The sequence below is a fragment of the Pleuronectes platessa genome, chromosome 14 (genome assembly GCF_947347685.1).
Source record: "Pleuronectes platessa chromosome 14, fPlePla1.1, whole genome shotgun sequence".
NCBI classification, from domain to species: domain Eukaryota; kingdom Metazoa; phylum Chordata; class Actinopteri; order Pleuronectiformes; family Pleuronectidae; genus Pleuronectes; species Pleuronectes platessa.
In genome coordinates this window covers 17,314,469-17,340,619 of record NC_070639.1, presented here as the reverse complement: position 1 = coordinate 17,340,619, position 26,151 = coordinate 17,314,469, and the positions used below count along the sequence as shown (strand labels likewise).

Here is a 26,151-nt window from a genome sequence, read left to right as displayed (position 1 = left end):
AGAATGTATCTTTGTCACTGAATATGTACACAACTTCCTAAGTCACCCATAAGTAGTAGTAGAGTATATTTCAGTCAAAACCAAAATCATACAAACTCCGACTGAAAATCCAGACGCGGTTTAAATACATCAGTGTGGACCAAAGTGTTGTATTAATTGAAAGAAGAGTCATCTTGCTGACCTACTACACACAGCATCAAGACAAATGACACAAGTGAAATACATTTTTTTTCTATTTAATTAATATAAATCGCTAATTGATATAAAATGTTAAAGAAATAAAAAAAGGCTGAAGTTTGACTTCATTTACTTGACATTGCACGCATTAAGACCACAATGCACGCGTTAAGACAGAATACAGGCTTTACAGGCTTACTTACAGGCCTCTGGAGAGTTCAGCATTGTCTTGCAGATATTTTATTTGTTCTTTTAGCATTTGTGTCTGTAAAGCTGTAGAGAACAAAACATAGAACAGGTAATATAATTCAATGTAAAATCCATGGTGATATACAAAAAGTCTGCAACAGAGTATCTTGGACTGGACCATATATATATATATATCAGGAGAAGAAGCCGCTGGACTAAATGTTACAGGATTGTCGCGATCCAGAGTAACTTGTTCTGACAGCGTAGTAAACAACGGTGCATGACTCACTAAGTAAAACATAACACTACTTTGCTGTGTTTCAGAGAGTACGCTGGATAAATTGGCAAGTTCAATTGGCAAGTGAACGTCTTTTCCAAATGAATTCACCATAAACCAAACAAACGATTCAGCACAATTACAGAGATAAAGTGAAACTCCTTCTATGTTCTGACATTTTTTTTAACAAAACAAAACAAAACAAATCTGTGGTTCTAACAAATGCAAACCTACTCAAATGCCCAGGTAACAGTTTTTTCTTCCTTGAAGAACATTTCTAACAGTGTTATAAGTTGAGTAGATATTTTTTCCTATTTCCAAGACCACTTGCAGTCTGAGGAATGCCCGGTAAACCATCTTTGGATGCCAAAATTTGTCCCCCGCCAAGTGTTTTAAAATAAATACAGGTCTGTGCCACTATAAGGGCACGGGACCCATCCAAGTCTTTTTAATTTCTGACATTTCTCTAAGCTGGTCCAACCTCTGGATGTCTTCAAAAGGTCTTTAGCAAATGTCCGCTCTGGTCTTCTCCCGGCAGACTCAAATGTCTGTTTTGATTTTGTCCAGAGAGTTGTCGATCTTTGTGAGAGTCTTTTTGATGCGTAACGCTGTTAATCTGGCTGATGGATTCTGGTACCAGCACTCCTTCATGAGTTTGGCCATGGAGGTTAGAGTCTGAAAAGGAAGTTGTGGAGACATAAATCAATCAGCGTGTCCAATGTCAACATTAGAGTGTCACTGAATTTCAAATGTTATTACTGGATTTTCAAAGGGCGATGACTTATGAATTATGCGCTGCTTAATGACCGTTTGAATTCTACTCACTGGGTCTGAGAACCATCTGTTTGGGATGTTGGGTCTCTGCTGATCCACACACACAACCTTCTTCATGTCCTCGAAACTGGGATCACTGGGGACCACGTCATGAAAAGGTGGCTTGTAGTCCTCCACGATGCCTAAAGGGAGCACAGAGAGGTTTGAGTTCATGACAATTGATACAAACAGTAAAATGGTTAATGGTTTGTGTTTATATAGAGCTTTTCTAGTCTTGATGACCACTCAAAGTGCTTTATAGTACAGTTTGCCATTCACACACACACACACATGCATGCAGTGCATCTAATAGCAAACAAATGTATATAGTAGTTATATTGTCAGATGTTGAGCATAGGACGGTGTATAAACAAGAGTAAAGATATATAAAGAAAATCTCTTGATACCCTAAATATCAAAATGCACAACTACCCGATAGACATAATAGTGAAATTTCATGAAACTAGAAATATTGCACTGTGGTTGTATGACTCAATCATTCAGTATAGGTTCAATCTACATAAAAAAATGCAGACTCTAGAAGTCACCACGACAAGTGATCCAAATTTTAAGAAATTCCCTAAAAGCAGACTTGAGATATAATGTTCAAGAGGCCTAACACACATTTTGTGAAGCCACCGTGACCTTTGATCACCCTAATCTAATCAGTTTGTTTGTGAGTCCAAGTGAACACTCGATCTTGACACATCATGTTCATAAGAATGGGATGGACTGACAATCGGTGAATATCATTCCTTTAAATGGCGCAGAGTTCTGGAAACTACAAACCGTTTTTGATTTAGTAAACAAAATGATTTCAGATGCATGGACGGACATTCCGATCACTTTATACGCCCTGCATTATATAGCAGGGGGATATAAAGGATTCACTTTGTGGCAGGACTCTTTTGTTCTTTACTTAAAAAAGGTGTGCGGTTACAGTGTTGTAGGTAAATCAACATCCTAAGTGTGGCTGAAAGCCCAAACCCTATTATAGAGCAATAAACTAATTTGACAGTGAAGGGAGAGAGTGGGTTTCATTTCACCTAAGAGGCCTCTGGCTTCTCCACACACCAGGCTGTGGGCGGAGGCAAGTGTATCTTTTTAATCAATATCAGAAAAGCTTTTACAAAGTTCACGTTAAAGCAATGACTCTGTTTTAATTATGAAGAAAGGAAGCAGAAAAGCTGAATCAACGTGACATTGCAATAGTGATGGTACGTTTCTTCACCGTGTAAATGCACAATCTAAAGATCGAATGGCAAAAAAAGAACTGAAGATGTGGATCCATGGTCTAAACTGTTGGTCCTTGTTGAAACAAAGGTTTGAGAACCACTAGTGTAAAACATGACTGACCGTTACTGACTGTCCTCCTGGCGATCTCCCACAGGACGAGGCCCAGCGCCCAGATGTCCACTCTCTTGTAGGACTCGAAACAGTCCATCTGGATGGAGTCGTCAAGCACCTCGGGGGCCATGTAGCGCTTTGTGCCCACTTTAGGGTTGTTCCCCACATCCAGCTCATTGGTGTCTTGAAAATGCATGACTGCCAGGCCTAACATGAAAACACACATAGATTCTGAATGTTTAAAATATGCAAATAATGTACTTTTTAATACTTTGTATCCTACGTCACTGAGATGTATTGTCTCAGTGTGCGTGTGCACAGAAGGCTTTGGGTTTCCACATCAGAATTGTGTAAGCTTCACATTTGGCTGCCTCATCATTGGGTCGTGAACTCGGAAAATCCTGCTTGTTCGACCATGTCCTGAAGTTTTTCACTTTTAAGTTGGTACAGAGAAACTTTCCCCCTTTCAGCAGATATGTGTAAAAATACACCGTCGGCTGATTTAATGCTGAATCACTACTTGTTGGTTGTAAACAGTTATTCCCCCCCATACAGGATGTTCTCCGATATAACAACAACTCTCTCGGGAGACCGACGACTCGCAGACTGCGTCATCCCGAGCAGAATTTATTACATTGAGCTTGTAAACATGTCAAGCCTGTTGCCTGGTTATGCCTTGTACCCGAGATAGACGTATCTGCTAATGGAACATCGTTTCGGTAGATGAAGTGGACAGAGCTCCTACAAGTTGTTTTTGGTTATGGGGAAAGGAGGTTCATTTTGCACTGGCTGTTCTTGTTGACATTAAAAACAAATACAAAGAGGGGGAGGGATGCGAGTTGAGCGACAACACTGCAGATGCTTCTCCTCTGTAAATCCCATTAACTATTATATTGAGCTAAATTCCAGTTCATTTAAGGTGGTTAAAATCACCTTTCACTTAAGGTGAATTTTCATGTGAAAGCACATCATTAAAGCTGGAACACAAATTCAAATCCAAGTTTCAGTGATTTTTAAACCTGATTTTTAAATGTGGATATCTGACACTTCATACAGCCTTATGTAATCTGTATCTTTGGTAACTGTTGAGCTCTAGAATTTGAAATTTAGTTTTGCAGTATTAAACTGTGTATGTTTGTCCACCTCTGCTTGTGAAGGGATTTGAAAAACTACATTCGATCCACATCTCAAAAAGGAAGACAACTTTTGGAAACTTTTGAAGCTCTTAAGTTTAAAAGTTAGGAACCACAGTTCACAAATACAGAGAAAAATAAAAAGCATATCTATCGTTTTCTCACCAAGATCAGCGATGCAGCACTGGCCGTTCTTTTGAACCAGAATGTTTTTGCTCTTGAGGTCTCGGTGGGCGATCGCCGGTTTGCCCTGTGTGCCGAAGATCTCGACATGGAGATGTGCCAAGCCGCTGGCGATGGACAGGGCCATGCGGAGGCAGCTGGACGCGTCGAGGGTGCTGAGTTGAAGGTAGTCGTACAGGGAGCCCATCTCGTGGAAGTGAGTGATGAGCCAGAGCTGAGTGCTGGAGTTCCTCGAGGTCATGTCTGAAGCTATGAAGCCTGCATTAGGGAGAAATACATAAATAAAATTTGTCAGAAGGTTTGCACAATGCAGCACAGTGTCTGTAAATATAATAATGAACCATATGTAGGGCTTTTTTAAACCCACTTACAAAGTGCTTCACAAGAAACAAGTGAAAGAGTACAATGATCATGATGTTTCTTGTGTTCTGGTGTAAGCTCTCTCACATCCTGTTCAATCCGCCCTGTGGGTCACATTGCTACATACCCAGGATGTTCTCGTGTCTCAGCAGCACCGTGTTGTAGATCTCAGTCTCTCGGAACCAGGACTTCTCGTCTCTGGAGGAGAAGATTTTGACGGCGACGCTTTCCCCCTGCCACTGACCCCTCCACACTTCACCGTAACGGCCCTTACCTGGAAGTAACAAACACAGGAAGAGAATCGTTAAGAAAAGTGCAAAAAGGTCTCAACATGTGATGGTTGGAGACTTTGCTCCAAAAGGAAGGATTAAATTCAAATCCCAAATTTGTTTAATTCTCCCAGAACACATTGTACGATAAATAAAAGAACAAGAATAAGAGCATAAAATGTAGTAGACAGGTAAAATCACAAATAGTAAAGTTTGTGTTGCACATGTAATATAATAAGAAAGGACTCTGTGTGATTGCTTATAGAACCAGAATTACAATAATTTAAATTCTGCTGCCTCAAAGGATTGTTTTTTTTTCCTCATTTCCCTCATCATCTCTCTGTAGGGGGCGGTATCCAGGAAAAAAAAACACTGAACACTGATATGGTTCAGCATTCACCAATTTGCATGTTACAAATTATTACTGGGAGCTTTACGAAGAAAGACAAACATGGAGCAGCTATAGACCCAGATATCCATGTAAGAAGTTAGGGGGGAAACAAGAAAAAGCTTAAAAGAAAAGTGAGTTTTGGATTTGTATTCTTTAAATGTGCAGAGAGTCAGTTCTTGATCACTGCTACAGCTGCGTCAACTAGATAAGTTAATACTTTGCAGACTGGTTCACCTTAAAACATCTCGCCTATGGTGTGGTCATTTCTGTGTCAGTGAATGTCAACTTGTTTTTCTCTCCCCCTAGTGGACATAAATAAACTCACACTGATCTAACTTGTTGCTTTTCTATGGGAGCCTAGAGGCAACAATGACAGTGATGTAGAGCAATGAGTGAATCTCTTATTTCAACACGAGTGTTTCAACCTTGCACACACTCTAAATGATGGCAACATTTTCATGTGTATGAAAATGTGGCTATCTGACACTTGAAATATTGCATGTGATGTTAAAACAAATATTGGTGCAATTTTGACTCTAGGGAGGTCAAAGCTGAAACATTCATTCAGGCTCAACTGAAGCAACTTTTTCACAGCATTATGAAAAATATTTATTTAAAGAAAGTACTTGTTCAGCCTTTGTGGGTTGATAATTTGTGATCTGCCAGTCTTACAGATGAAGGCAGAAGAGAGAGAACCAGTATCAGTGAACCGGAAAATCCAGTTTGTAGGATTATCCAAGAGTGAGACAAAAAACACCACACAGCAGGGTAAACTCCTTTCACTCCATACGCTCCTATAGCTTTGATATTTTACAGCTCTGTCAAAAGTCTGAAACTACTTTCCATTTCACTTGGCTGGGAAGAGAACCATCAACATAATAATGCACCTGGTATATACAAAAAACTGTTTTTCCAAATGGCCCAGCTGCTCAGGGGCTTAAACTGATCCAGGACCACCTTTTCTTCAGGATTTAACCACATTTTTTTGCCTGGTTCTTCTTTGTCTGCACAGTGGGAGTGCCTCGGTGAAATGAATGAGGAGTTATTTTTTTTGGGGGGGGGGGGTTCTGTTTTTTTATTTTTATTTGAAGCAGTTCTATTGTAAATATGAAAACAGCCTTCGACGGGGATGCTTACCTACACACTCATTGAGTGTAATTTGTCGAGCAACGGTTCTCTGCACAAGGAATGGGAGTCCTGAGCCGCTGCCTGAAGTGCAGGAATGATCCAGCAAATCCTGGGAGAGAGAAAAACAGGAACAAAGAGTGAGGGCCTGTGTATTTGCATGAGAGTGTATAATTTGAAAGAGAGAAAGCTGTCTAAATGAAAACCTTCCCAAAGGAATCCTGTGGCTCAAGCCCGAAAAATGATGAAATAAGGGGCATGCAGGACTAAAATAATGCTAATACAAGCAGTCCTCCTTTTGATGTGGCACCCACATGAGATGAGGGGGGATAAGCTGTGTGTGTGTCAGTGCCGGAGGTGCAGAGTGCCCCCTGCTGAGTAAACAACAGAAGTGCCACCCCCCTCCCTGATGACTGGTGTGGGCGCTGGAGATTTGATCTAATCCAAGAGCCAGACTCCGAAACAGGCGCATTGCTGCTAAGCCTTTCATGTTTATCTTGCGCTCTGACACGTGCGGAGCCCCAATGCGGACACAGGGGGGCAGTACACAGCAACCAAGTCAGGATGTGCTCAGCAAAAAATGAACGACTAAACTGAGGAGGGGGAAGATTGAGGATTGAAAAACAACAGAGAAGAGTGATGCCTCAGATAAACAGATGCATAATGCAGGAGCTGCCTGAGAGACGATTTGGAATCACAACACAAAAATGTGAGACAGAGGCCATAAAATGAATGATGAGTTACTCTGCAGAGGAAGGGTTGTTTTTGAGGAGGGGATATTTGGGCCAAGGCGTTAGACAGCAGCTGAATGCAATCAGACCGCTGCAATATCATTATAATCAGAGACGACTTCTGGGCAGCAGTCTGTGGAGGGTTAGACACATGTGTTTCAGTCCGATTTGTTTTTCACAGCTAAACCACTGTTACTAATAACATTTCTCATGGTGGTGCCAAGCATTTTTTAATTATTCTGAAATAAACACATTCTGTGGCTCCATATTTGGGCCTTTCAGTGCCAAGTGTATTGATGGACTTTGGAAAAGACTTGAGAGAGAGCCAAAATCAGCTGTGTGTCTCTCCGACACATAAGTGATCATATGATAACAGCTGCATGTGTTAGTTAAATGTTTCATAATTAAAGATAAACTGAAAATCTGGGATTGGAGGTTAACAGTCATGTATTTTTGTTAGGGCACAAGCTCGACTTGGAGCACACAACTTGATTACACAGAGTGTAAGCCGGTAAATATTCTGGGTTGTCTTTCAGACTCGACCCTGACCACAGGACTCCACCTAAACTCTGGATCCGTTTAGCAGGCCTCAAAACATAAACCTCTCTGCAGAAGACTCACAATCCACGGTCGAGTGGAGAGAAAATAAATAACAGAAGACATTCCTCTGACCGACTGCAGGAACGACCGAGAAGAGGCAAAACAAGTTTTAATTTAAGGCTTTTTTTTTTATTCCACAATAAGCAACACCCATTCTTGTGGTTTAAAAAAATATCTTAACTCAAGACATAAACAATACCAGTTAATCTGTTTATATGTTAATAACATTTACTGACATAAACAAGAAGAGTCCATGAATATTTCTGCCCCTTTTTAACGGTTTTACTGCTTTAATGTGATTTAAAGTGAGTGCTGTAACTTCCTCAGCCCTGTAGTGTGATGCAAAGTCAAAATAAAACCAATATAAAAACAAAGAAAAGCCATCAATCGTAAAATCGTGAAATCTGCAACACTGGTTTTGTCATAAGTTCATCACCCAGTGAGAAAAAGTCACCATCATGGCATCACTACTCCCAATAAAAACAGGCCCAGATGATTGGTATCATTTTGTCTTGACCTGAGGATTCCTCCTCTCTGTTGTGATTAGGAATCAAAGCTAAGGAAAATAACTGAAGGTCTGTATTTTAAATATCTTTGACAAAAGGATAAAAGAATAAATGTGACAAGCATTTTAGTGAAAGGGAAAAATGATTGTCTTTGAACAGCTGCAAGTTGACTTCTGCTCCGTGTTTGTGCCACGTTTGGTCAAATCACAGCAGATTTAACTGTTGATTACAGTGACACCAGACGACTGCTTTGATCACAAATCTTGATTATAAAAGGGGAAAACAATGTTTAGCATAGCCTTGGGTTTGTGTCGTATACCATCTTGTTGTGGATGAGTTGTGACCACAAAAGAGGCAGAAGTCCCCTAATCCAACAGCTGAATCCCTCAAGTTTATACAACACATCATTTTGTGAGGGGTTTTCCACCTCTGTAACTGGGGCAGGGAAGGACTTTAGTGACTCTCTGTGATTTAGGTTTTAAGGAAACAGTCACACTTGAAATGACTGATGGGGATTTAATACAAGAACTAACAAAGGGCGGCAACTAAATTGAAAATATTCAAGTTTTCTGGTCCTTGTAAATGTTTGTATGAGTTGAGTAATTACATAAAGCAAATAGACCAATTGTGAATTAGACTGGCAGCACGATGACTAAAGATGGTGAACTGTAAAGTATCTAAAAAATACAGCATTTGTTTTTGTCTCTCAAGAAGTTGTGCGTAATGGACACAACATGTTTGTGGTATCTTACATAGAGCAAGCGGTTGAGATAAATGCCTTTAATTTGATTCAGTGTTCATATGTAACATAGTAGCCAATTAAAATACACTTTGAAGAGCTTTCAGAGCCTTCTCCCTAATAAGCTCAGGAGATTCTCTCCTTTCAAACACTGTGCTAAGTAACCTTCTTTATAGTATCCACTACTCACCGCCAGAGTGCTCTCCCCGACGTTCGATGCTATGAGGCCGTCGATGGTCCCATACTCAGCATCTCGTGATGTTAGCCTCTCCATTTGGTTGTTGTGGATGCGTCTGAACACCAGGATGGCGACAGCAGAGAGGACGATCAGGGCGATGATTGGTGCCACGATGACTACAACCAGTGTGGTCACGCTGTAGCTTGACAACTCTTCGGCTGTTAGAGACAAAAAAAAACAGCGTGAGATGATTCTTCAAACCATCAATTAGGTCATTTTTTAGAACACAAAGTTAAGCTTGATGCCTAACCGTTGAATTTTGGCTTTTGTATAGAGTATAGATGTTTAAAGTTAAACAACAGACGCTATGAAATTAGCAGTAGAGTGTGGATCCCTGAACCAAGCACAACAGACCCATGGAACTGGACCTAAACCATCGCAGAACTGTCCAGACCCAGGCTCAGACAATTTACGAAATGATCGTTGGTTCAGGGTCAGGTTCAGTCATGTTGCCTGGGCTAACTTCTCCATTTTCTATGCTGCAAGTGCCTTTAATCTCTGAAAACATTGGGCTCGGGTTCAGACAAAAAAACGAATACTTGTATGGTAGGGGTCGGGCACTCTACTTTGCAAAACACTGCAGATTTTCTGAGGAAACCAGTTAAGGGTGAGGGTACACACAGAACATTTGTGTGTGTCTGTGTATGACGATACACACACAGACACACACAGACACACACATAGAACCTCAACCTTAACTGACCACCATTCACACTTTCCTAACATTCCTAGGGAAAGAGTGCTCAGCTCTGCCTACAGCACAGACAATGATCCCATTTTCTCAACTTGATAATGAACTCTTTCTCTCCAATACACAAACCTGGTAACTAATTCAAGAAGCTCACTGGACGTGGCTCAAACATAGGAAGAGATGCATTAAGTCGCTAAGACAGAATAAAAAAAACATATTTTTGAATGATTATTGTATATGTAACATGACAAAAGAGGTATAAATATAAATATAAAAGACTGCTGTTAAGGGAAAGGTGAAAGAGACAAAAGAAGGCAACAACAGCTCTGTGTATAGATGCCTGCATCGCCTTCATTCCCATGTGGCTTCACCCTCTGGGCTCGTGTCAGCCAGCTCTGACAGCCTCCGAGAGGACAGGTGGGAAGTGGACCATGCCTAAATAATATTCAAGTTGCCCACTGTCTCCCCCAGCTCTGTTTCATGAGGTGCCAGGAGCGAGACCACACAGAGGTGTAGCTCGGGACAACAGAAACCACACAGAACAACCATGACAGACAGGTCTAAAGCCTCTGAGTAGAGATTGATCGAGTGGAATGAATGTGTTACAGTTCCTCTTCTGAATACATGAAATCAAGGGCAGCACATTGTCTGGAAGAGCTTTCGCATTTTGGTTAAGAGAGTTGAACCCTGAACTCAAAGGATGGGGTTCTTAAGCCTCTTTCACAGCACGGAACAGAAACATCTCTAATACTGTATTTGTGTTGCATTCTGGGTACTTTACCTTTGACAGGCAGCGCCACAGTGCTGTTCATGTTACACAGGGGCCCTTGGCAGCACTCCACAATCTGGTCTCTGGAAGGTGGGGTCTTGCAGGTCAATGTGCTCTGCTCATAAACCTTAAAGCAGCCCTTCTGGTACACCAGGGAGCCGCCATTGACTGTCAGCGAGGAGAAACACTGGTGGCCCATGCAGCGACGGCCTGTCACACACGAGCTGCCTTCACACACACACTCGTGCTCCTGTTTGCTCAAGGCCTTCACTTCCTCCTCTGCAAAAGATTCAGGAAGAAGAAAGGGCTGGTAAATAAGTAACTCCTATCACTATAAACATGACTGATGCTTTTTATGGTCTATTAAAATGGCAAATATAAAAGCAGTTTTGTCATTAAAGGGAAATATGAGACATAAGCTCAACTTCTGCAACGTATAAAGTGACAAAAGGTCTATCGTGAACGTCAGCCAAGAGAAATGTGTACAATGTGTACAAAGTCACCTTTCCCGAGAGCCTGCACGCTGACATTCATGTTACACAGATGGCCCTGGCAGCACTTGACAACATGGGCCGACGAGGGTGGCATGGCACAGGTGGTTCTGCCCGCTCCGTCGTCCCTCAGGCAGCCCTTCTGTTGGACGGCCACCCCATCAATCATCTTCACAGAGGAGAAACACTGCTGCCCTGTGCAGCGGCGGTCACGCTCGCACACGCCGCCCTCGCACACACACTCCTGGTCTCTGAGGACTGGTCTGCCAGCAGACAGTTCTGTATCTGATGAGAGGAAACAGAGATACGGGGGGAAACCCATTAGAGCGATAGCATTATTATCCCATTAAATTAAATGGCATTCTCTCAGATCAGAAAACATGCTGGTTGAAAATGTTTGTGTTGGCCAGCTTTTGAGACAGCCGCTCAATTTTTAATGTGATGGAAAACATTTTCCAACACCTACTTATATAAAATCTTTTTCACATATGGAATTTAATAAGGGAACAACTCTAACAGATTTTCTAGCCTCATTGCTTCTCCATTTAAATTATTTCATGGAAATAATCTATTACTTTTAGCTGAATCACAACAAGCAATCATACAATGATGTCAATTTATCAGTTAATCATTTAAGTTGTTAAAATGTATGAGTCTAAGTTTCAAACTGGTCAAAAAATACACTAAGATCTGGCTGCAATTGGAATGGATACAATTGGCATTCACTCCGAAGACAGCGAGGTAAGAGAGCTTCTTCTTTTTTAATTCACTGTTGAAAAACTCCACTACTGGCAGAATCCATTTTTGGAAGGTTTTGATGTACGAGAGGGATAAGAGAACAGTGGAAAACAGTTCATAGCAATAAAAGAAAACTGTTAAATGCTACTTTGCCATCATGTTACATATTAATGTTAAAGAAAAAGGTATTGATATAGTGTTATTGATTTTAAACACATTCCCCTGACCTGATAGAAATACAACTGATCTTAATGACTGCTTAGTAAGTCTACAAGAATGCTCCTCGGCATTTATACATATTTGTTAAAGGATTTTACAGTCTGTGGAAAAAGCTGAGACAGCTCAAAATATAGAACTATGTCAAGAGTAGATGGATGGGAAAATAACTTCTTCCATTTCCCTGTATTAAGTAAAAACTGAATTATAACAAGGTACATTATTTACTCTAACACAATGCAATACTGCTAAGAACTCACCTTTCACCAGTGACTGCAAAGTGACGTTCATGTTACACAAATCCCCACCGCAGCACTCGATCACCGGCTCAGGAGACGACGGGCTTCCACAGCGCAGGGACAATTCACTACCCACAATGCAGCCCTTCTCAAGGACTGATGTCCCGTTCAGTACTGAGAGAGAGGTGAAGCACTGCTGGCCGAAACACCTGTCCCCACTGTTACATGACGGTCCGTCACACAAACATACAGAGTCTCCCACGCTGCCCTCACCTGAAAAATACCCCACAAAAACAATTAATACATCATGTTATACATTAGAATTCATCTTTGAAGAGATTTTATATATACACACAGACAAATATGGCTTTCGTGAGTATCAACTGCATTCCACCACCACTGCAGTTGTGTAAAATAACACAGAGACAGTAGATGAGAGGGAGACAGACAGGGGAGGTTGGGAAAAGAAAAAAAGAGTGTGAATGTTTAGTCTGTTTGTTGAGGAGACTTGAGACGGGCAGAGACAGACACAGAGGCTGATAGACTCTGTGTCTGTGATCTTGAGGAAAAGGGAAAGGGGGGGGGAACAGACGTCTCTTCACACTTTTCAAGCTAGTGCATGTACTCAGGACCCCAGTGACAGCCTGTGACCTACTGTTATCTGGTTCTTGTGCAGGAACTGGTGGCGTTGCAGATTCAGAGATAGCGTGAGCAAACCAGGTCCTGTCTTTTACACTAGCAGAAATCTATCCTGCCTTTAGCTACAGATCTCTTTCAGGTCTGATGTGAAGAGCTGCGACAAGTTGCTCAGAGAGCAGTGAAGCTTACCTTCCACGCAAGAACAGGGAAGGACCAGGATGATCAAAACCAAAGGAAACATGTCCCCAGCTGTCATCGTAGACCTAGAGAGGGGGGGAGAAACACACAAAATCAACACCTGGGGGAGACAGGGGGAAAAACAGTGTCTAAAAAAACATTGGTGACTTTTACATAGAATACCTTTCATATATGTTGCAAATAATCTTTCTGGACACCACTCAGTGCGACAGAAAACAAAGTGAGAAACGGAAGACAACAGGATTAGCTGTCGACCTAAGCACATTATTGGGAGCAATTTTACAGAGGGAGACCTTTTCGTGTTTCTCCGAAAAAGAGTCAACGTCAAGTTAAAAATGCTCAAGTAAAGTGGGTCTCATGCCTTCCTGTTGTCCTGGAAACAAGGCATTGACTGGCAAGCAATGGGGAGACTGGTACTCTCCTATTGGCTGCGCCTGTGTGTTGTATGTGTGTGTGTTGGAGGGACAGGCTGCTTGGCAGTGAGGGGAGAGGAGCAGACAGACGTGAGAGGAGGAGGAGGAGGAGAAAGAGGAGCACAGTGGGGAGAAAGAGCGTGGGTGCCCAAATACTATCATTTAGAGACCTGGAGACGGTCTAATCCTTCAATATTTAATGTGTCTCGAGCTACGTCTACATACAGTGTGTACTTATGTTGGTGTGTTTGTTTGCTTTCAGCGACAGATTTGAACAGACCACCAGTTTAGCTCACACTGTGAATTCTAGGGGGGAAAAAATCCCCTCTAACTACCCATTTTATAAAGATGATGTGTGAGTTTTGTGGAGACATCATGGCCCGGAGCGTGCCCCGCTTATGCCGCACTAAGCACCGCAGGCCGTTATCTAGACAGCGCGTGTGTGTGCGCGCCTCAGTGCATCTGTGCCACTGATAAATACCCGAACACCCCCGCTACCTCCACCCCCTCCCAGCCTTTGTGCCCATCTCCCAGACATAAATGATTAAGCACGTAATGTTAGCATTAGCCCAACGGCGGCGTCTGTACAGGCCACTCACACACAGACCACATGCTGCTCCTTTAATCAGAGCACAAAACGGGGGCTGCCACACAGAGATAATCAGGAGCTCTGTCTGCCCCTCCTGAACCGGGGGGGGGGGGGGGGGGGGGGGGGGGGCTGAAGGCAGGGAGCGGGCAGGAGGGCATGAGGAGGCAAGGGAGGTATTGCCAGGGGCAACTGGGGGCCAGTGGGTCAGAGAATGGAGGAGAACTCAGACCAGTCATGAGCGAGCTACGGCAGCGAGTTGGGCTACAGGAGGAGAAGTGGGACAAGGAGTCGCCTGGTGACAGCACCCAGGGGGACAGGAAGAAGGGCACCATGCTGGTGGTGGGCTGGGCCATGGTTAAGCCAGGGGGCGGGGGGGACGACAAAGGACAAAGGGATAAGGTGGGGGGTGTGAGACGATAAGTCTGGAGCCTCAAAAAACAGGTTTTGTCTTGCTAGTTGTCTCGCTATTGACTCATATATCATTCATGTAGAAAGACAACACAGAGCCCCGTATCTTGACTCACACGCTGCTGACAGATCAATAACTCACCACAATTAACTAAGTAGAGCGTGTCACGGGGCTCCACTTAATGGCTTCATTAGTGTAGGTAAATGATTTGCTGCATTTTTGTTTACATTTGCTGCTAAAGGACCCTCAACGGCCCGCTGAAATCATCTCTGTCTCATCTCCTCTCTCCCACGCAGACACTTTGTCTTAAATAAGCTTTCATGAGCTGCGAGTTGCACAATGACGACCAAGCACCCAAGCATTCCTGTTATGCGAGTGCTGCTATGAATGTTTACAGCAAATATGTCAGTCTATGCGCTGCCAATCAAAACGCCTTTGGAGTCGCCTGGCCTGTAAGATTTACAATATGCACCCAGTAAAAGAGAAACTACTACATCTTGTAAACATATGAAGCATGGCCAGCCAGTCTCGTATATCATGATGCCTGCTAAGGGCTTTGCTTGATGAATACGTGGCCGGGACTCATCCTGATATTGGAAACCACTGAAGGGATTCTTTGGAGGAAGAGAGGACGGGCTAGAATCTGCAGGACCAATTGCGACCTGAGCAGCAGACGTTTGTTTCGCTGCATGTGAACGTGTGTGTTGCAGCCCTCTATGCCTGCGTATTGAATTCTCTGGCAGCGTTCTGCAGTGTGTTTACAGAGTTGACATCCTGCCAAGGAAGTGCTCTTATTTCCCCCGCTCTCTATCTGTCTCAACCCCCTTCCTCTCCTTTTATTCCCTCTTCCTGTGTCCTCTGATGTGGTTTTGTAATAGACAACCGGTGTGAATACTACATTGCAATTATGGCTTTAGATATAATTCTCAGTGTTTATTGCTGCTGAAGCTAATAGCATAATGGGTCTTAACTAAAACACAGACCAAGCTTTTACATAAGCGTGAATGGGCTGTGCAATATTAATACATTTATGAACAAAGGGTAAATTGTTAGTTTCTCGATCGATTATGATGGTGATCCCTTATTTAGACTCTCTCCTTCAGTCTGTGAAGGTCAAGCAGTTTATATTGGTTTCCATTTACGAGTGTCCTAAGCTGTGGTTGTAAGAAACTCAGGTACTACAATTGAGTACAATTTAAGGTACTTGTGCTTTAAGTACCAAGAAGCATCATTTAAAGGCCATTAACACACTGAGGAATCATAACAGTGACAGAATCATGTGGCGTATGTCATCTAAGCTATTTTCAGACATGAACTACAGAAAATATACCGAAAAATGGGTCTGCATATTTTCTGGAATTTGCCTCTCACTTTTGATTGTCCAGAACATTCAGGTGAGTGGTAACGCCTGGGTAGAGCATGCAGGAGGGGGAAAGCAAGTGTTTTTTTCAGAGACACCTTTCCAAGTGAACATTTTCACTGCTGTCTTTTATGTGTATGGCTTTTCTTTATTTATCTTGAGATATCTGTATTCCTTGGTTTTTAATCAAATAGCCACCACATATTAGAAATGTCATCAACGCGCCCTTTTGTATTCTAACATGGACTCACTGACACATTTTCTGGGAATGTTACTAGGGGGCTGGGAGGAAACATTCCAGAAACAGCGTTGTCTTGGAGTTCTCAAACACATCCCCTCTGGAAAATGTCTGAGAAATGTCTGGACTCCAGAGCAGCTCGGGTGAATTTCTGCATTATCAATGGTGTTGATAATACTTCTGCTCTTTTCAGTCAAGTTAGGAGTAAGTACTATTACTTTAAATTGACCATTTTGTAATGTATATAGGCTTTCACTTAACTCTTTTTCCACCACAGGTATTTTGCACGATGACATCAGAACCACTGATATGCGTAGGAGCGCTGGCCTTGTGTATGGAAACATAAAGTCCACATTGAGCTCTACACAAAGTGGCCAAAGTGTGTACAGCCCAAAGAGACGAGGCCCAGTGAGAAGTATGTTAAGACTTGACTCCCGCTGAGCGCTGCTGGAGGGACATGAAAGTGATCCCACAAATCAAGGCTCCCATTTTATGACTCCACGTTCCTTACCCCAGACTCTTTCCAGGGATCAGACTACAGAAGGGCTTCACTGATAAGCACTTCTCTAAGACGCCTAGCAGATTTTAAAGTGATTAGATGATGATGATGTTGATGTTAAACATGCCACTCAACTGCTGTGAATGGTACAACTGAAGCTGAAGAGAGAAGCATGCTCTGATGATTGGTAAACATTCCAACTTACAACACTTAAGGTCTTTGCACACCAAATATGCATGTTTAAACGTGCCACCTTGTGTCAATCATGTTAACACAAACCATGTTTGTTCGCCATTTAAGTGTTTTGATGAAGACTTTGACGACTTTGTAGAAGATGTTCCAGAGAGTTGATTAAGTGATTCAGAATCAAGTCGATCGCAGAAAGTTGTCTTCTTCCTCTTTTAATATGCGGTTTCAGGGCTGGTAGCATATCGAGCTGGACAACAGCCATCCTGAAACAGACTTGGAATAATTTCGCAGCTCGTTGATCAGAAGATGAAATTCACCTTCCTGGTGGCCTCTCGGGATTGGATGGCCCCACTGCTGGTCTCCATTATCTACAACTGCAGACTTTCAGAACGCATAGATTAATGAAACGGATCAGAGTCGGGTAAGGTCGCTGTGCCTGATGATTTTCATTGGCTTATGGACTAAAAAAAACGTATTTGATAAATGTATCCATCATACATTTTATAACCAATTCATAAATTCAAGGTGGTATAATAAACCTGATTCAAAGATCAAACTAAATATATTAGCTAAGTTGCTTTAATATTTTGGTCAGGTTTGTATTCAGGTCAGGGCGAAAGAGGGATGACAAAACACTACTCAGTCTGATGAGCATGGTGTATCGCTGAGGTTGAGCAGGGAGGAGGCTGGAAGCCCTGCAGGAGCTGCTGAGTCATCATGCTGGCAGAGAGGGAGACGGGAGGTGGAATCTGTGTCTGAGCAGGCAGGCTGGCACAGTTACCATGGCACAAATAGCCCGGGCACCGAGGAAACTGCAGCAAAACTGCAGGGAGGCGAGGGAAGAAGCAGGCAGCGACTGGGGCAATGCGGAGCCTTGCTGTTTGTGTCCCTGTCCTCGTCCCCGACCAGACCCAGACAGCCGAGGTGCCAGCATGCCATCAGGGACACACAGATGGCTCGCTCCTAGGTGGATGTGGGTGTAATATAGACCTGAGGGCTAAAGTCACTCTTACTGCAGCAACCCACATTCATATTCACACTACAGCTCAGCAAATCAACACATTCCCCTCAGTCTAAAATCCTCTCTCTGCCTACAGCCTGATACAACACTTGGGATGATTATTCCACATTAAAAGAATACACAACCTTACATTTTTGCAAGAGTAAGAGGGAATAAACACACTTTATATAACTGTGCTTATTTTGTCTAAGTAGAAAAATTAATATTTTACCTTCAAAAGAAGGGCGAACAGAAATGAAATAAAATTATATCTCATAATACAGAAAGAATAATCAAATGAAAAGCTGAATTTTAGAAGTAGTTGACTACAGTACAAAGCATAAGCCTTTCTATCTGTGTCTGAGGACATACCGATCCCACACTGTTACCTCTGCAATATATTGAAGCAAACCAGTATCAAACAATTATGATAAGTATTGTTGTCTAGTGGCAGGCTTGTTGTGTAGTGGCCGTTTGGCTGATGGCCCCTACATGCTGTGAGAAAGCTGCAATCCAGCACAGTCATTGCATGTCACGCTGTGCAAGATGGGTCTAATACAGACCTGGTATAAAACCTGTGTAAGGTCAAGTTGTGTAATGAATGTCTGGTAAAAATTTAGAGCTTATGTGTAACAAATGAGACCTGTCATCAATGCAAATTACCCCTTCCCGACAAAGGATTGCTTCAGCGCAAGATTTCTGAAAGCAATGTTGCATTGCATGCAGTATATTCTGATTTGTTGTGGATGTTGCTTTCACTGTTACACTATGGCCCCCACATTTGAACAATTTGAATTTTGAGAGGTTAGGAGGAGTCAAAGCTGTGCATCTGATTCAGTGAACCTTTTAGATGTAATGCAAGTCGGCAAATACTTATATCTATAGATTTAGTCCTAAAGCTCGTACAATCCCCATGCACTCAGGATATGAATAAAAGTGTTTCAGTTTAATAAAAAAAAAAAAAAAGACACAAAATTTAAGTTTAGGCTTCTTATGTCAGCTTCAATTAAAAGGCTCAAATAACTCCAAGATGGTCTCATTGGTTTGTACATCGTTTGTGAAAGCAAAACAAAGATCTGTGAATCGTTATTTCTTCTCAAGTTATAACAACTTATTTTTCTGATGTGAAATGCTCATAACTTGAGAATTAATGAGGCGAAAGTGTTTGTTTTTGTTGCACACGAGATGTTGAAATTAATGAGTCACCACTTTGAAGTTATTTGGGAAGTAATGGGGTTCTGGGACCTGTGTTTCAAGATGTAACGTAATGTACAAATCAAAATACTTTTATTAATATCGTGATCGTATGGGCTGCCGACTTCAAAGACTTACAAACTTCAGCTAAACTGATGCAACTTGTGCAAAGACTTTTCGTGATGTTGCTGAAACACTGGCTCATTACGTATTTAATCCACTTTTATTTATGCTCAATGAAAAGAGTTAAGTAGCATTCTGAGTGGAGGCAAATCATTCTTCAATATTTATTACAGCTTTTTGGGACTCCAGAGTCTTTCAGTCAGGCTTTAAGACGTGTCTCCTCCAAATGTGCATAAATACAGGTCGGAAGTGTCCTCGAGGTGCACCACTGTAGTAAATATTCTGGAGAAAACACTGTGTCTGTATAAAAGTGTTGGGTAAAAATGAGTTTGAGATTAAAACCAAACTCAAACTTTAAATTGGCGGCATTATTAGAAGAGTGAATGCATATATAATGTAAAAACCCTCTTGAACATGTGTCTTACGGGGTGGTTGTGTGTGTGAAAGATGCATGGTTCTCTCAAATGAAGCAAATGCAAATCTCACTGACCTTTGGAAACACACCTCCCTAGCCAGAGGCCTCATCAAACGGGAGGTGAAAGAAGGACTGTGGCCCCCTGGAATAATATGTGCAATCTGCAGTGTCCCGTCAGGTCGAGCCGGAGGCTCCGTCTTTCAGAGCCCTACAGTATCTGAGCAGCTGCCTCCTTTCACAAAGTGAGGAATGTACTCAAATGCAAATGCCCCCCTGCTTATGTTCAATTCTCACTCACACATTCATGATCGTAGGCAACTGCATAGAAGCTTTTTGTTCCTTGGATACAGTGCAACACAGAGTGTGTGTGTGTGTGTGCGCACACACACACACACACTCTCTGTATTCATCCTTGATCAAACGTAATCAGAGACAACAGCCGCCTTTTCTTCCTGCTGTGGTCCCACCCAACCTTCCACCTCTGCACCATCAACACCGCTCAGACACACTCGGCCAGGTCGAGTCCAGCGTTTTTGATTTTGAATCAAAGTGCTTTTTGTACTTCTGCAATTCTTCGACAAAAAAAGGGTTGTTCTCTATGCAGACAGGACAAGATCCCCCGGGGCAAACAGAGGATACCTGAAGACAGAAACAAATACTAAAGGTCGGGGAGAGTTTAGAATGCAGGCAATGTGGACAACCGTCTGTCTGGTGATTATGTCGAACTTGAGCATCACCTGCACAGCGAAGAAAAACTTCAGCAAACACTTTTAAATTTGTGGAAAAGAACAGAGGTTGTCAAGGTTCTCGTGAGGTTACGACGGCTTTGTTCTCCAGTCTCGTGAGACACAACTTGGACGGATTAACCGCATTGTGAAAACACCATTAACAAACATTCAGTGCAGTGGTCGCCATAGCAATTAGACCATCATTTTCACACAGCCATCAAAAACATCTGAAACAGCCAATTCAAACACTGTCCTTAGGGGCCCCCGAGCTGTGTTTGCCAACAGAGGAATGCACAAACACTCCTTCCAAACGACCATCTCACAAAGTCCACTGCCCTGGGGCGATACTTCTCTCCAAAGGACACCTTGATTTGTAACACGGCGCAGCATTCAAACGCAAGTAAATCAGACAACCGGTCCAGAGAACAGTGTGTGCCAAACACTCAAAAGCTCCAGGAAGTATTTAGTCTTGATTGATTCTGCTCCCCGTCAGGCGAAGAGTCAGGGGGGTCTATGGTGACAACCACTCGCCACATCGACCAAATCATTCGCCACCATGATGATAAGCACTAAGCAAACAACCTGCAACAAAACAATGGATGTGTATACAGGGCTGTGGTCCTGGCCATTACATCCTTCTGCCAACGGGAGTCTTTATTGGTCGGGAGTTTCCTGGTCTTCCAGAGAGGAAAGACTTCTAAGAGAAAAAGACCCGTAATAAACAAGTTCTCATAAGGTCATTAATGTGAGATAAGGATGTTAATGGTTCTTACATGTAGGGCAGGTGGATCACACAATGTTCATATTGTGAGATAGATTTCAGCCATATTGCCCCTACTTGGATGTAGTTGCACACACAATTGACAATAATGACAATAATAAATGGCCTATTCAGTTCAAACGTACAGAATAGACTGGACAAATTAAAGCAGGTCCCCTTTAGCTTACGACCCTAGGCCATAGAGTTGAAACGTATCATTTTCAATTTGTGGACAAAGTGCCCACACAAATTTAGAGACCATGCCAGTGACTGGGAATGAGATCAGTGAGAGGCAGCAACTGAAACAAAGCTGTAACCCCCCTCCCCTCTCACAGTGGAACGATAAGACAAGAGCAGTGGAGCAAGTGAAGGGCTCATAAAATGTGTATTGCAGACTGTCTCCAGTGCAGTCTGGGGTTAGCGTGGAGAGAGGAGCCACAAGCACTGCAGATTTATGTGCGAGTGTGTGTGTGTGTGTGTGTGTGTGTGTGTGTATCTGTGCAGACAGTAACGTCTCGTCTCCCTTCTCTCTGTCTCCACTGGTCTTCATCCACATTTGAACACCAGAACGGGAGGAATCGATAAGTCTGTGCAGAGCCACCAGAAGAAGAGGAGGGTGGAGAGCAAGCTCCAAAACAGCAAACAAGTGAAACAAGACAAAATATCTGGCAGGCACACAGGCGGTCTTTTATCTCATTCTCCTTTCTCCCTCTTAACTTCCCGTGTCCTGCTGAGACCGCAGTGCCCGCCAGTCCCAGACAGCTTCTCTCATCGTGATATGTTTGGGCTACATAAGGCTGGTTATTATTAAAAAGGTTGTTTTTTGTATTTTTTGACTAAAAACAACACCAGCAGACAGAGGGTTCCTTTCTAGATAACTGGGCACGAGCACAGAGATAGAAGCAAATTCAACCCACATGCAGTGTTCCTCTGGAGCCTGCTGCCTCATCTGATGCCTGTCTGTTGCTGGTAAAACTTAGCAAGTCAGCACACACATACACATACACACACACACACACGGCCCAAAGCTGAGGCAAGATAGCTGAGGGTTGGGTTGGTGCTAGACTTCAAGCCAAATCCCGCTCTCTTTCCATCTTGCCTCCCTCCTCCCTCCCTTTCTCGAGAGCCACCTACGTGGAGGAGCAGCGAGCCTCAGACTCCTGCTCAGACTTGAAGCAGTCTATCTTGGTCTCATAACTGCAGTTCTCTTGTTAATGACAGACTGTGTAACCTGATTCCACACACACATATGCATACACACACACACACACTACCCAACCCCCAAAAACTCTCTCAGGGTTTTCTGGAGAGAGCTCTTGCATCTCCCTCTACTTACACATTGTTCCCAGGCCCAAACTGCCGGCTGCTTCTTACAGCTATATTTCTGTGCTTGGAAAAAAGACTTCGATCAAAGGTTTATCTCCCAATACCCCCCCCTCCCCCGCGCGCTATCGTGACTGGAAACTTTTTGACTTATAGGATAACGTCGTGTGACAATAGACTATTTTATACAGAGATCCCACTATACTTGTTTATACTGGCTTTGCTTGTTTACACTGAGCTGAAGAAAGCTGGGATATTGACACTGTAGCGTTGGATTTCTATATAGCATGTCTGTGTTTGAGATCAGAGACGGGAACCGACTGTGTAAAAAAGGTAATTCAAATGACCGTAATACTTTACTCAGAAGCCACTTACTTCTGCTATGGGACACATTTCAGTCCTTAAAGTTACGACAGAAAATTCTATGTGTGTTTTACAACATTGCCTGATACAATCTCAAATGAGTCCTATTGTTGGGGATACATTGTGAGTCCCAGAGACCCAGATAACCTCCAACTGTTTGAGGACTAAGTTACCACAGATTGGCTCTTGAAACAATGACACTGTACCACATCCACACAATAACATTGTTGTGTAGACCAGGAGACGAGGAGGAGGGGGAGGAGGAGGCCAGTCACAATAGCAGGCTGAGTCACCACAAAACAGGCTGGTGCCCGTTACCTCAGCTAAAAGGAACAGGATCTCTGAGATCCCCTTGAGTTGAACCATATCTCAGCCCAGACTGACTGACGTCCCTTTATCCGACTCACTATCAGCCAGACGGAGAACACCAGGCGCCCGCAGAGAGGAGGCCGGGACCTTCGGACAACAGGTCGGCTCTGGTGTTACACTGTCCAGATCATCAAGCGACCACACAAACACACGGCCACTAACTGCCACTTAATATGCCGCCACTAACAATCGGAGCGAGTAACCTTAGCTGGGACTCTCCTAACGCTGTCACGTCTGTAACTTCACAGACTGCAACCTCTCCACCCAACACCTGATACAGGACGGTCGTTTGTCTCTGTAAGCAACATGTTAATACGGGAGCTACTGCAGCTTCACCTGGTGGGGGTGTTATTAGTGTTCAAATCCACACTGAGTGGCTAATCCATGTTGATTAACCCCCCCCCCCATGCCAGACACTATGATGGGGCTCGAGGTGAGTCATCGTGTGCCCTTAACCAATAACTAGAGACAGGAAAATTACAAGAAATAAACGGATAGGGAAAAACCTCTGACTCGATACCTCTCCCAGGACAACAAGAAGTGTTTTTGATGTTGGGTCCAAAAAAACATGAATATTCACAACGTTCATTTGAAAAGACTGTGTCTAAAGTAAATGGAGAGATGTATCATTCTTTGAAGCTTTCATACAAGAGAAAGTGCCTGAAAAGAGATATTATAGCTGCAGGACAACTGTATGATAGCACAATTTTCAGCAATTGTAGAAGAGCAAAATGATTTTTGTGTTTATTCTTTGCTCATAAATAAGAGTTTCAAAACAAAACCTTTACTCTGTAGCAAAAACCTGCCTTTTAGCTTAGAAAGAAATACGGTTACATTTATCGTGATGATTTTCCCAATAATGCACAATCAAGTGCTCCCCCAGTCACTATCACCAGATCAAACCTGATTAGTATGTTGGGTTTTGGGATGATGGGATTTTTTTTTTATGGGAGCAGGGATGTGAAGCACAAGGAGTAGATTCTGCGTAGGGGGCGGTTTGGTGTGAGACATCCCGACATCCCCCCACCATTCACACGTCTTTTAATCGGCTCAATTATCTCTGGATGTTTGCAGCGAGCACTGACACCTCAGTAATGAAGTTTGCACCCTCTCACCAGCACTTCCTGCCCCCCCCCCCCCCCCCCCCCCGATTGTCCCTCAAAGACGAAAACACATCTCAAAAAACACACTTTCAGCCTTATGCACATTGAAGAGGTTTAAAAGAAAAAGAAAGAAAAATGGCACCAGACCCATGTGTAACACCCACGTACAGTGTGCCCCCCCCCCCCCCCCCGCCTGCTGCAGGGACGATTGTGATGTAAAAGGTGCTCAGCAGGAGATGATGAGCCACGCACTTTTAAGCAGGAGCGACCCTCCCAAAGACTGTTAGAATGACAATGGGCCCCCAACACAGTCGCAAGTAGCCGCGATGTCTGCACCCCCCCCCCCCCCCCGGTCCTGATTGATTGAGAGATTGGAAATCGAACCCTAGAAAGTCGCAGGCTCTTATTTTGGCGAGCGTCGCCATTAATCAACACCAATAACCCCGACTTCTCTCACGCTAAAAGTAAATTAGGAAACATTTGCAAAACGATAACAAAATAGGAATGGTTGATAAAATGTGTTGAAGCGTTGATGTAGAAGCTGAAGGAGTTTAAGAAGGAAAAAGGTTGAGGGGGGGAACAGACAGGATTTCTTTTGAGCGACGTCACGAAGCTTTTTTTCCATTGAATCAGCAAAGTTCTCCACGTCTGGCGCCCTCGTTACAAAACACCGCGACTAACAGTCTGCCTTTGATTTAACACGTTTTAAAAATATGAAATAATTCAACTCACCTCGTGTGTTGCTCTTCAAAGTGCTTTTTAACGGAGGCTCGGTCACTGACACGGGTCCAACTACTCTGCCATCTCCCGACAATTCACCGACAATACGCGGTTTGTTTCCCCAAGTCTGAGCAGCGGAGGAGCCGACGCGACGCCAGCATTGTGTCCGGGGGGTTCGCTCGGGGGAAACAGGGGGGGAGTGTCCGGTTCACTCGGTGCTCGTGTCGAGGACAGAGGACAGACGGAGACACATGTTGGACGTGAAGCTTCTTCACACGTTATCAGCTCCGTCCGGACTTCACACAACTCAGCGGAGGAGACGAGGAGGCAGCAGCGACCGAGCAGGAAGTTGGAGAGTCCCGGTCACACAGCCGGGATAGGGACAGAGCTTCCGGTCTGACCTTTCACAATGAAGCAAAATTCTTCACTTAGGTGTTTACGTATATGTGTTGTTTGTCTATAATGTCTGTTTTGGTTGTGTTAAGGGCGTTTGTCTTTATTTGATTGGAAATGGAGCTGGGGAAACGAAATTATGATGTTCTTCCTCTTATCAATGAAAACAATAAAGTTGTGAATGACAATTAAGTTCAGCTGGATTTTGACTTTGACTTCAAGTTACGGAAAACCATATTTTTCCTTAAGATGAATATTTTATCTTTATTAGGGCCTGAGCACTTTTTTTTTTTTATTGAGTCAAAAGTCAACTTTATTTTCAATTCTGCCCAAATGTTCAAGACATGGATGGGATTGAAATGCAGTTTAAATACTTAAATACGCAACATATAAAGTATTCAACGCAACAAGGAACTAATCAAGTGAAATAAGTACAAACCATAGTGAGTATTTTTAGGGAACAGTGTGGATAGGATTCGAGTAGAGCAACCGGAGTAGTGCAGGAATAGATTGAGTTATAAATACTTCATGAACAGTAATACCTAATTTTTTTAGTTTCTAATTTTAATACAATTTTACTGTTGTTTCATCATCTTGTTAACTGCTTAATAACTGTATTATTATTATTATTAGCAGTAGTAGTAGAAGAAGAAGAAGAAATATGCATCAAAATAAAAAATCATTCTTTGAAAAATGTATATAGTATAGAAATTATTTAATTCCCTGCATTCCAATGAGATGTATCCAAATTTATTATTTTATTCCATCAAGTGTCAAATTCATTTAATTACTAACAACAAGAGCATAACATTATTGTATTGTAGATGCTGATTACTATAATAATATTGTAGCAGTTACTGAGACTTCAATAGTATTGTTATTATATCATTGGATTTAGATTACT

General features: G+C 42.8%; 1 protein-coding gene across 1 annotated transcript; it reads right to left on the bottom strand.

Moving 5' to 3' along the window:
• Positions 1-220: 220 nt before the first annotated feature.
• On the bottom strand, positions 221-25,207 carry LOC128456084 (activin receptor type-1). The gene is made up of 12 exons (XM_053440131.1): positions 24,867-25,207; positions 13,051-13,124; positions 12,244-12,495; positions 11,042-11,314; positions 10,551-10,817; positions 9,031-9,236; positions 6,277-6,376; positions 4,607-4,753; positions 4,102-4,377; positions 2,813-3,010; positions 1,469-1,599; positions 221-1,318 (listed from the first exon to the last, which is right to left on the bottom strand). The coding sequence occupies exons 2-12, from the start codon at positions 13,115-13,117 to the stop codon at positions 1,184-1,186; spliced, it is 2,052 nt and encodes a 683-aa protein (XP_053296106.1). The 5' UTR covers positions 13,118-13,124; positions 24,867-25,207; the 3' UTR covers positions 221-1,183.
• Between the last annotated feature and the right edge of the window lie 944 nt (positions 25,208-26,151).

What these genes read in the sequence shown, in the direction of transcription:
- LOC128456084 (XM_053440131.1), bottom strand. Translation starts at nt 13,117, where the DNA reads ATGACAGCTGGGGACATGTTTCCTTTGGTTTTGATCATCCTGGTCCTT. An exon ending in GAGACACGAGAACATCCTGG is followed by an intron (nt 4,378 to 4,606) that starts GTATGTAGCAAT and finishes TCCCTAATGCAG; the next exon opens with GCTTCATAGCTTCAGACATG. An exon ending in GTGCTGCATCGCTGATCTTG is followed by an intron (nt 3,011 to 4,101) that starts GTGAGAAAACGA and finishes TTTTCATGTTAG; the next exon opens with GCCTGGCAGTCATGCATTTT.